We start from the raw sequence: 12,413 nt of genomic DNA on the forward strand, positions 1-12,413 counted from the left end.
CATTAATTTCTTTCGGCTTCATGCATAATAGTATTAATAAATATTTTATATATTTACAATATGTGACAAATATTTTGTTTTTATTTGTTTATATGTCGATGACAAATATGTTGTATTTACACTCTCTAATTCTCATTGAACATTTATTACCAGCAAAAAAATAAAATAAAATAAAAAAAGGAAGAAAAAAAAAAGAATGGTTCCTTGCACGTGAATCAACCTCCCTTCTTTCTGCGCTATTTGTACAGCAACCATGCAATATATATGATTCTTTTATCTTCTCAGTTTACTGTCCATCAAAAGCTTCTGAACCCTTACAAGAGAGAATAGAAGCGTGGAGGTCACGTTTTATACTCCACTTTCGAAAGTTCATCAAACTTCATAAGCTGGGGAAAACATGAAGGAAAGTTGTCTCGAGAGAGAGAATACTGGAAATGATAATGTAAGAAGCGAGGATGAAAAAAAGTGGACCAAGATGAGAGAGAAGCAGAGGAGATCCATCGCCACCAAGATCTTCCAAGGCCTCCGCAGGCACGGTGGCTACCGCCTGTCTCCTCGTGCTGATAACAACCAAGTCCTCCGTCATCTTGCCCAAGAAGCTGGATGGATCGTCGAGCCTGATGGCACCACTTACCGCTCTGCCACCAACACTACCACCATCAGCAGCGTATGTATTTTTTCATGTCACCCTGTACTATGTCCTTCACGACATTGGGGTCAAGTTACTCCACTATTGAGAATCCGCTAACGTTGATGCTAAGTGCTATAACTTTGTGAATAGCGAGGCAGCATTTAATTATTGTAAAAGTTGTTTTGTTACTGATTATACTTCTATTTTTAGAATCTTAGACACCTATTACTGTGTTTTATGTTCTCTCGGATGTAACTAACTCATAAAAGATTAATAACATTATTTAATTTGTGTAAATTTATTTTAGTAACAAGATAGATTCTTCGGTTTCATTAAACTGAAGATTTTTATTTATTTATTTATTTATTATTTTTTTTTTTTTTGCCGGTACCCTTTACCCTCTTATTCCCTTCAGCTATTGAAATAACCCTCTTATTTTTTACCCTACGGTTACCAAATATTAACCTTTTTAATGTATCGTATCCACAAAATTAACATTACATTGCAATAATAAAAGCATCTGAATTCATACTTAGCCACATCTTTTATCTTTTAATGGTTTAATTATGTAATTGCCACACGTATTTGGCTAAGTTAATAATTGACCTGCCTCACAATTGTCGGTCACACGCAGAATAAAACTGCTAATAAATTTTTTACATTTTTCCTGACGTGCTATTTTGTGCTGCAATGTGCAAAACATGTATGTGCTAAGTTGATTTCGTTTCGACAGGGAATTAATGTTTGTCCTCTTTGTGCTCGAGGAAGAAAACGGGCTATGCCAGTGCCAACCAGCAGCTTCAAGGGAGCCAATGCCGGCATTGGTGCTGTCACCAATGATGATGGCAGTGAATGTCTGACGGTGGCCTCCCCTTGCCACATAGGTCCCACAACCCTCCATCACTCCTCCTTTAGCCTACCCTTTTGTGGTGGATTCAGCTCGAGTAGTACTACTATTGCTGCAACTGCTAGTTCTTCTTCTTGTCCATCGCATTGCACAGAGGCAGTTAGGGCTGCTTTCACCTGTGGATCGCTTCACAGGCCCTCCACCTATGATGCCACCACTTCCAGTCAGGACACGCCCGTGGGATGGCCTCAATCCCTCACTTAAATTTCTTAAGCCAGGCACCTCTTAACTACTTGCACAAGTACTTTCATGCTTTTCATGTTATGGTTTTACATGTAAGACATATTATTTGACTTCAGTGTGACTAAATATTCTAGAATCTTGGGAACGTAAAGTAGCCAATCCTATATATCTGGATTGCAAGTTTTATGCACTAGGTTCAATCAATTTTGGACATAAACATTTTTAATATGATTAATGCATTTCGTTTATGGCAGAACTATTATTTAATTGAATTATTATTCTCACGAATTAATCTCATAGAGTCCATAGATTCAAGTCTTAATAACTTGTTAATCACGAGGAGTTGTGATTGTGAGAAAAACAAAGTACATATGATTTTATCATAAATTATCAGTGGTTGTAAATAATAATGAGATATGAATGTCATTATTACAAAAACCATTAAGTGCGACATTTCTTACTTATAAAGAATAGATGATCTCACAAGCTAAAATGTAGTAACATTTAAATGGATACATGGATGTTTTTTTAAGAGAGCAAAACATTGGAAACATCCTGAAGAGATTCCACATGGATAATTGTTTGAGTGTCGGGGGTTAAATATTTAATGTTTGGTATTGGAATTGATCTTTTGACTTGAGGTCATTATAGTACTTTATCTAAAGACAATCATACTTAGATGATATCGGATGTTGCTCTGGCAAAATTTGCCAATACGATATTGTTCGTGTATGTTAATAATTATATGGAGTCTGTAAATGATCAATGGAAAATTTGTCACTCTTAGTTGATATCGAAATCCTTGGACAATGTAAATTAATTAGTTGAAAAGAGTTTCGACATTTATTGAATTTAGAGTGGGGTGAAGATATGATTGATAATGGAGATTAACACACTTTCATATCTCATAATTAATTGGATCATATTAACGAAGTTATTATAGTTTCATGATAAACAAAGAAGTTTTGATTTTGTCACACCACTCGATATTTTTCGTCACATCTATTATCCTTACATGTAAATATCAAGTAGGGACGATGAATGATTGATTGGATTGGATCATATTAACAATATTATTATAGTTTCATGATAAATAAACGAGTTTTGATTTTGTCACACCACATGATATTTCTCATTATATTTATTGTCTTTACACATTGTGAATATCAATTAGGGACGACGAATGTTAAATTAAAAGGGAGTTTTAATTCATTTTGTTTTTATTAGATCAAAATAATAATTAATGTCGTCCAATATCGTCATCATGAACCTAATGGGCCATACACAAAAATGGAACTAGAAGAATGATATTATGAATTATTTAATTTATAAGTGTTGCACATTTGTATAATTAATTAATTAATTAGATTGTTTATTAATATGCTTAAGCTAATTGATTTGATTAATTATCTTATGGACCAAGTTTAACTAATTAGATTAATTAAATATTGGGCTAACTAATGTTCAATAGATGGGATAAATTTACTTAAATATCCATAAATAAATAATTAGGGTTTGAGTTTTTCGTAAGTTATCACAATAGCAATTAAAATTGCTATTGCAATTTAACACACATCTCACACTATCATGATCGTCCTACCACAAGAAAGAGAAATTCTAATCTCACATTATTGTTCTCATGTGTGGAAAGATCATGATAGATCAAGATTCACAAAAAGGAGCAAAGATCGCAATTGTTCATGACCAAGATTCTCAAAGGAGATTGAGGGTTTACCAAAAGTATAATTCCAATCATGATTTCTAGTTAAATACAAAGATGATTGTTGAAGGGAATTGAAATTATTTTTTAACTTCACTATGTGAATATATTTAAATTCTAATAGTGGTATTAGAGCTGACTTTGTCTTTGTTAGAAATTGTTTTTGAAATTTGGGAACGGATAAGTAGCCAATCCTATATATATGGATAGCGTATTTTTAATCGCAAACATCACATAAAACATATATTTTGCTTCCTCCAATATTTACTCTCCTCTTAGTTGATCTTTTTTTTTTTTTCCTCGATATTCTGATTTATCCCCTTCTTGAATTCATAGTGCTGAAAATAAGAAAAGTTGGAGAAAGAAGAGAGAAGTGAAGAATATTTGCTTATTTTCAGGTGTGTTTAAACTATACAAGAAGCCTTTCCTTTTATAGGAGAAGGATGAGACAACAAAATGCTCTATCAAAAATGAGATTTAAACTGATGAATAAAATATGAAAAGATAAAAAAATTAGTTAGAAGTCAGCTAATCAATAGATGTCATTAGCAAACAGACTTCACCATTCCCAAGGGTTTAGTAAACATCTATAATAGTTAGAGTCAAAGGAAGGATTAGGCATGAAAAATATGAATAGTTTTGTCCCAAATAGTCATTTCTCCTCTTGCTCCTTCCAGAGAATCAAGTTAGTGAGCTTAGGAGGGAAAAATACTAGTTATGTGAGAAGAATCATTTAGAAGTCAAGAAATTTATGTCATTTGCGGAAACTAGATCAAAGATAACCACGATCTCATTGTATGGAGTGGGAATTGTTCGCTAAAAATACATGCTGCAAGTGCACCGGTCGCGTTAAAGTAATAAAGTGGATCTTTTGAGTCCGGGTTGTCGATCCCTCGAAGATGTTTAATTTAGATTACACAACTCTAATTCATTTAATTCTAACAATAAAAATAAACACACACAATTAAAAATATGGTTTTGAAATAAGGAAATTAACTAAAAACCAACAAAATAAGAAAATATAAAAATCTTGAAAATTTCATAAGACAGCGTGGTTGGGATTTATGGTTTCATTTAACTGTCAACTAATTAATTTCTCTACGAGTTAATTAACAAACTACTCATGTATTATGTTAGACCCAATCTTCCAATTTTAGTTCATTACCTCTCTCGAGCGAAATTAACCCTAATTGATATGTTTAACCTACTATATCTGTATGTCGATTTAAACCAAATAATCGCATTAAATCTTTGTGAAAATAGCTCATTGGGTCACCGAGGGCAAGGAGTATATCTTTATACCCTACACAAACCTAAAGTTTCTACCATTTGGTCTAAAATGCACAATATTCTTTCAAATGATGTATAATTCACTAAACACAATCATTCATTGGCCATATAAATGAAAATGCATGAAATAGAATCGTAAAAATACATGAAAATAAACAAATTAATATCAAAGGGCAAATATTAAAATCAATCAAGCTAGATTAGACTACAACCATAAATCCCACGACAATTAACTTAGCCCATTTTATACAAATGATAAAAAAGAGAATATTTTGTACAATACATTGCAAATAGGAAACAATAATGAAGAAAATACAAGAGTTAAGATAAAACCCTTTTGGATTTGAATTCTTGATAGCTTGATCATGATTTTTCACAAAATTTCTCTTCCAAATATATTCTCCTTGTGCTCTTAGATTTTGCCCCCAAAATTACCGAGAAAAAGAAAAAGAAAAAGAAAAAGAAACAGAGAAGAAGAAAGAAAAATTAAAAGGAAAGTAAAAAGAAAGAGAAGGATGCTAGGGTTTTCCTTCCAAGTTGAAGAATAATGGAAAAGATGGTTGAATTTGCCTTTAAAAGGGCCCAAAAATCGTGTTTGGTTGCTTTCAAAATGGTCCCCAATTAAAAAAAATCTAGCCAAACAGGTCCTAGTTCGTAGCTGCGATGACTTGAAGTGGCGTTGCAGCGCCATGGCTCTGTAATTGGGCAGCATTGTAGCGCTGCGGCGTTGCTACAGTGCCACCTCCCATTTTTCATTATTTGCACCCCATATTTGCACTCTAGATATCTTAACTTTGAACTTGCACAAATTTGATCCTCGAATTTTGACTTTTCTTTCAATGTCACCCTCCAAAAATTGCAATCCCAAGGCCTTGAACTTTCAATACTTATGCATTTTGGTCCCCAACTTCACGATTTTGTATGGTCACTTTTTACTCCATTTGCATTGTTCTTTTACCTTGATTGATTTTTGGCCTGCAAAAGCAAATGTTACTTAATTGTGAGTAGAATTTCTATCATTTCATCAATAATAATCATATTTAGATACTAAAAAAGTGTAAAAACACACTTATCAAATACCCCTGAGCTGAACTTATTACTCGTCCCGAGCAAGATTATCTACAACATAATCAAGAATATCTGATATTGATCAACACATTAGATAACTTGCCTAAAATATCAAAGAGTGTAAAATTGTATAATCAATTCACAAATATGCTCCAAATAATGCTAACAAAAATAATTTGAGCTTATCCAATGTTTGATTGGTGTGTATGTGTGTAACGTCACTTTAACCATTATTTAAACTAGGAAAAAGTTGTCAAGACGAAAAAATCTTCAAATTGGCTCCAACCTGACCCATTGTGATCAAATATTTCCTTTCCCACTCATGAGATTCACACTCCTCAAATAGCTATTCATTTTCTATCCTTGGGGGTGTAAATCTAAAGGTTGTTCTCAGTCGCGCATTTCTTTTTCCGCTCAAGTTTGGTTTGATCTAACTGGCAATCTCAACATCTAGTCATATGATAATTCTTCACTAATGAGAGCTTCCACATTCAAGCTCATACTAAGTAATTCAAACTCACTAGTTATCAAAGCCCAAATATCAAATACAATTTCATAAAAATATTTTTTTTTTAAGTCAAATCCCATGTTTTACCTTATTCCCTTAGGCTTTCTTCTTGACCCTTGTAGCGAGCTTTAGGTCAATAATTCTTCGGCTGTTTAGGCCAAAGGGTACCGAGTTTTAAGATACCGCTACGGACTTAATAATTGGAGTAAAAAAGCCTACGAAGTGAGGCCCAAGATTCAACAAGTGCAATAACATTTTTTTTGTTTTTTTTTTCAAGCACAACAAAAATGGGACTTAGATCCCTAGTATGTGGTCATTACCTAGCATGGAATCACAAACTTCTAGATAATATCCTTCACTGACTCGACCACCCCAAACTTGTCTCACAGTTTGGTTAAATGAAAGATGAGAGAGTATAAGTTGATATAAATTTTCAAGCAATTCACAACCTAGTACTTACCACTTCAAAATTCTCTCCATCAATCAAAAATTTTCCACATCCAGATAAAAATTAATCATGACATTTGTGCTCAAAGTAATTCAAGGTCTTACAATGGATAAGCAATTTTTTGAAAAAATAAAAATAAAATAAAAAATAAAGAGCCCCAAATAGCATAATTGGTCATGCATAGCTCATGAATCAATAACAATTTTAAACATCAAAACCATGCTAAGCCGGTAAGGCTATCTAACATGTCAACACTATCGCCAATTTAAGCACAATCACCCCCAAACTTAAATCACATATTGTCCTCAATGTGTAAAGAACAATATGAAGAAAAGAGGAGAGGGACAATGAAACTTTCCCAGTTGTATATTTGTGAAGAGGTACCAACGCTTGACTTGGACTTGTGATGCTTTCAATGACTTTGGAAAATGACCTTGTACATAATTTACCCCCAAACTTGTGAGGAACCATGTATATGTGGTGCTTCAAAAATTTCCTACAAAAAAATTTATAGCTAATTAAACAAAAGTATAAAAAGTGCCTATAAAAAGTGCCTCACAATAAGCACTTTTTTATAGTCTTCAGTTCAACTTTGGCCATCGAATCACAGGCATCAAAAGAAGGATTTGGATGCCTTGCCCATTTTTCTTCGTTTGGCTTTGTTACACCATTCATTTGATCTCCAAACCTCGACATCGCCCCTTTCAATGTGTAGGACTTTCCCATTCTATCCTATACAAACCCAACAATGTAGATTTCTATCTCCTCATCAGACTCAATCAAAAAATCAATTCCTATGCAATCAATGAAGTCGAGTGAATGTATGTTGATTTTATCTTCATTGATTCCTACATCCTTGATCAGTTCATTTCTGATTAAATTATCATTCACTTTAAGCCCTTCTACAACCGTTGATATTTCTTCGGATTGAATGATCAATCCACAATTTAAATCAACGGGCAGTGAAAAGTCGGTCCCATTGACTCCTTCAAGTGGATTGTACCCCATTGTTGAAATCCATCCCAATACATGTAATCTTCCATAAGCATACCACTTTCATCCAACAAGGCAAGTTTTTTGGAATATTTTGCAAGTACCATCTCGTTCAATAGGGGAGGCCCATCTCCCACAAGCTTGATGTCCTCATCCCAATTGTAAGGTACCAAATCTCCCGCGAGCATGTACCCTTCATCATTTTTGTCAATGGGTTGTTTTCAACACCTCAAATATTTTCTAAACCTCAAAAGTTTCGGCTTGTATAAACTAGTGTGTGAAAACAAGCAATTCCCATTACAATGCACCGCGTACCAATTTTCACAACTTGGATATTCTCCAACCATATCTTGACTGTGCACATAGAGATTTGTCATTGCAACAATTTTGTTACTTTACCAAAGTTAGAATCCTCCAAATATTTGAAAAGTAAAATGAGAGAATACAAGCACAAGATAGATTAACAATATGGAGGCTAGCCAAAATATACAAAAATAAAAGCAATTAAAAACAAATAAAAAGAAATTGTTAAAATTAAAATTAACTAAAGTGGTAATCAAAGTTAAAACATTCCTCAGCAACGGTGCCCAAATCTTGTTCGCTAAAAATACATGCCACAAGTGCAAGGGTCGCATTCAAGTAATAGAGTGGACATTTTGAGTCCAGGTTGTCGATCTTTCAAGAATGTTTACTTTAGATTACACAACTCTAATTAATTTAATTCTAACAATAAAAATAAACATACACAATTAAAAATATGGTTTTGAAATAAGGAAATTAACTGAAAACCTAAAAAATAAGAAAATATAAAAATCTTGAAAATTTCGAAAGACAACGTGGTTAAGATTCATGCTTTCGCTTAACCGTCACCTAATTAATTTATCTACAAACCAATTAACGAATTACTCATTTACTACGTTAGACTTGATTTTCCAATTTTAGTTAATTACCTCTCTTGAGCAAAATTAACCCTAATTGATTTGTTTAACCTACTATATCGCTATGTCGATTTAAACCAAACAATCGCATTAAATCTTTGTGAAAATAGCTCATTGGGTCACTTAGGGTTAGGGTATATCTCTATCCCCATACAAACCTAGGGTTTCTACCATTTTGTCTAAAATGCACAAAATTCTCTCAAACGATATGCAATTCACTAAACGCAATCAGTCATTGGTCATATAAATGAAAATGTATGAAATACAATAATAGAAACACATGAAAATAAGCAAATTAATATCAAAGGGCAAATATTAAAATCAATCGAGGCTAGATTAAACAACAACCATAAATCCCACCATGATTAACTTAGCCTATTTCATACAAATGATAAAAAGGAGAATATATTGTACAATACATTGCAAATAGGAAACAATAATGAAGAAAATACAACGGTACCTCCTTTAGTTTTATTGATATGCCCTCACTTGTGGCAGAGGAATACCATGGTTACATGTGAGATTGAAAACAATGCAAGCAGTAAATGAGAAAGTACTACTTCCCTTACAATTAATTTTACATAGAATAAATTGAAAGCAGTAAATATGGAAGTACTACTCCCATTACAATACGATCTAATACAAGCAAAAATAAAAGATAAGAAATCAAAATCTTAATGTCTAAAATGAGGTAATTCCCAGCAATTAGTACGCAAAATACCACGTAGAGATATCGGTACATGGTCTATAGTAGCATAATCCACAGAGTTTCCAAATGAAGCTTCCTTAGAAAGAAAATCTGTTGTTGTATTGGCCTCTTGGTATACACAGTTAACCGTGCTATTCAACACACGCAAGAGGGCCATAATGTCATCCCAAATTTCTCGGAGGCGCCACAAAGGGTATGTTCCTTACTTTGTCCATTGAACTAAAACCTTGGAGTTCGATTCCACCGTGACATTCTGTAAACTAAGGTCTCTACATAGACGACGCAATCCATCCTCGAGAGCTCTAACTTCCGCTACCATATTTGTTGTGATCCTATAATACCGTGCGTAACCTGCTTTGAACTGCCCTTTTGCATCTCGTATTATTCGACCTCCTCCAGATGACCTGGGGTTCCTTTTGCTACTCCATCCACGTTCAATTTCATAATCTGATTTGGTGGTTTCCTCCAAGCTACCATTTGTACACGATTATGTTTAATGGAAGCAATCGGGCAATTAAGTGAATTTAGACACCAGACATCACTATCTGAAGTTCTCTTCACATTGAAGATAACGCTTGCGCATTGAGACAAGTACGTTTTTACCATCTATATAACTTTCTTCCAGTGAATGACTAGTCCTTCCATATGTGCTTTGCATCTAGTTTTCCATAGAGCCCAAGTAATCGTAAATGGTGCAATAACGCATAAAATGCCAATCTGTAAGGTAGAAGATGCCTTTGACCCCCATAGATTCATCCTATTTTTCCAAGAATGGACATACGACAAAGCAAGAGTAAGATGAAGTTCAAAATAATCCCATACCTTTTTGGCCAGTTCTCCAGTACACAACACATGGTTCAAGAGTCTCAACCAAAGGAGCCGTACAACAATCACATTTAGAAGCCAATGGTATCCCAATGGTTTGAACCACTTCATCTATTGGAATGCAATTTATGTTTGTTCTCCATGTGATAAAAGACATCATTTTTTGGAATTTTTAAGTACCATAACCACTTTCTCCAATGGCATGGTGTCCCCTTTTTTCGAATCAATTCCCATGCTTGGGAGGTTGCATATGTAAGAGCCATGTCCTTCACGAATAAAAAAATCCCAGAATTCTCTATCTCTTCCGCAACCTTTTCCCCAGCAAGTTCACGTAGCCCATTCCAACAACCATTCGTGAAAAGATCACATACTTTCAAATTCTGGTTTTTTGCCATAAGGCTTGCATAAATAAGATCCCTCTCACCCATCCAATTGTCATACCAAAAGCTAGAGGAGCCATCATGTATACAAACCAATGGGTTCTCTAATATCAATGGCATCACGACACTACTCCCTTCCAAAATTGAGAATGTAAAGGGGATGATTTCATTTTGAAAATAGATTTCTTCCTCGAGTATTTGGCTATAAAGAAATCAGCCTAGAAAGATCCTCCTTGTAATAATGTCCAGCTTACTCGCATGTGCCTAGTAGGTTACCATCAATTCGAGGCATTAAGAACCAAATCGACTTTATCCTAGAGCTGTCATTCCAAATCGACCAGCTTATCAGAGCAATCTCGAGGAGACAAAGGAGCTTAAGAGGCAAGTTGAGGAGTTGATGAGAAAGGGTTATGTCAGGGAGAGTATGAGTCCGTGTGCTGTACCAGTTCTGTTAGTGCTAAAGAAAGATGGAACATAGAGGATATGCATGGATTGCAGAGCCATCAATAACATATTGGTAAAGTATCGTCACCTATTCCTAGGGTTAGATGATATGCTTGATGAATTATATAGTGCATTCATATTTAGTAAAATTGATCTTAAGAGTGGTTACCACCAAATTAGAATGAGGGAAAGTCATGAGTGGAAAACTACATTTAAGACTAAATACGGACTGTATGAGTGGTTGGTAATGCCATTTGAACTCACCAATGCACCAAGCACTTTCATACGTTTGATGAATCATGTTTTGTGTGATTTTATAGGAAAATTTGTCGTGGTGTATTTTGATGATATTCTAGTGTATAGCAAAAACCTAAATGAGTATGTAGAGCATTTAAGAAAAGTGCTTGTGGCAACTATATGCTAATTTTAAGAAATGTACATCTTGCATGGAAAAGGTTGTCTTTCTAGGATTTGTGGTTAGTGCCAATGGAATAGAGGTTGATGATGAAAAGATAAAAGCTATTAAGGAGTGACTTATACCTAAGAGTATAACCGAAGTAAGGAGTTTTCATGAGTTGGCTAGTTTCAATAGGCAATTTGTGAAAGATTTTAGCACAATCACCACGCCACTCATTGAGGTAGTAAAGAAGAGCGTGGGTTTTCATTGGGGTAGTGAGCAGGAGCAGTCATTTAATACATTTAAAGATCAATTATGTAAAGCACCTATTTTAGCGTTACCAAATTTTGAAAAAAATGTTCGAGATTGAGTGTGATGTCTCAGGAATAGGGATTGGAGCAGTATTGATGCAGGACAGGAGGCCAATAGTTTATTTCAGTGAGAAGCTGAGTGGAGCAGCTCTTAACTGCCTTACGTATGACAAGGGGTTGTACTGGCTTCTTTGAGCTTTGGAGACTTGGTAGCATTACTTGTGGCCTAAAGAGTTTGCAATACACACTGATCATGAGTCTCTTAAACATTTGCGGGGTCAAGGAAAACTGAACAAGAGGCATGTAAGGTGGATGGAATTTACAGAAACATTCTCCTACGTCATTCGCTATAAGCAAGGTAAAGATAATGTAGTGGCAGATGCTTTGTCTTGCAGGTATGTGTTACTAACTTCTCTTAGTTCTAAATTACTTGGTTTTGAGCACATTAAAAATATGTATGTGAATGACTTGGATTTTTATGATGTGTATAAATCATGTGATAAGGGGGCTATAGACAAGTTCTTCAGACATAAAGGCTACTCGTTTCGTGAAAATAAGTTTTGTAATCCTAAGTGTTCGATGGGACACTTCAGGGTTAAGAAAACTTTAGAAATGTTAGAAGAGCATTTTGATTGGCCTAAGATGAAAAGTGACGTTGAAC

General features: G+C 34.4%; 1 protein-coding gene across 1 annotated transcript; it reads left to right on the top strand.

Moving 5' to 3' along the window:
- The first annotated feature begins 305 nt into the window (after positions 1 to 305).
- Positions 306 to 1,936, top strand: LOC111379898 (protein BZR1 homolog 2-like). Its single transcript, XM_023003339.1, has 2 exons — positions 306 to 667; positions 1,365 to 1,936. Exons 1-2 carry the CDS (start codon positions 398 to 400, stop codon positions 1,740 to 1,742), a joined length of 648 nt encoding a protein of 215 aa, XP_022859107.1. The 5' UTR covers positions 306 to 397; the 3' UTR covers positions 1,743 to 1,936.
- Positions 1,937 to 12,413: the final 10,477 nt, after the last annotated feature.

This window comes from Olea europaea, unplaced genomic scaffold (assembly GCF_002742605.1).
Source record: "Olea europaea var. sylvestris unplaced genomic scaffold, O_europaea_v1 scaffold2055, whole genome shotgun sequence".
Taxonomy (NCBI): Eukaryota; Viridiplantae; Streptophyta; class Magnoliopsida; order Lamiales; family Oleaceae; genus Olea; species Olea europaea.

Bases quoted from the DNA above. Each gene is read 5' to 3' on its own strand.
- LOC111379898 (XM_023003339.1), top strand. From the start codon at position 398: ATGAAGGAAAGTTGTCTCGAGAGAGAGAATACTGGAAATGATAATGTA. The intron at 668-1,364 runs GTATGTATTTTT...TCGTTTCGACAG, and splicing joins ACACTACCACCATCAGCAGC to GGAATTAATGTTTGTCCTCT.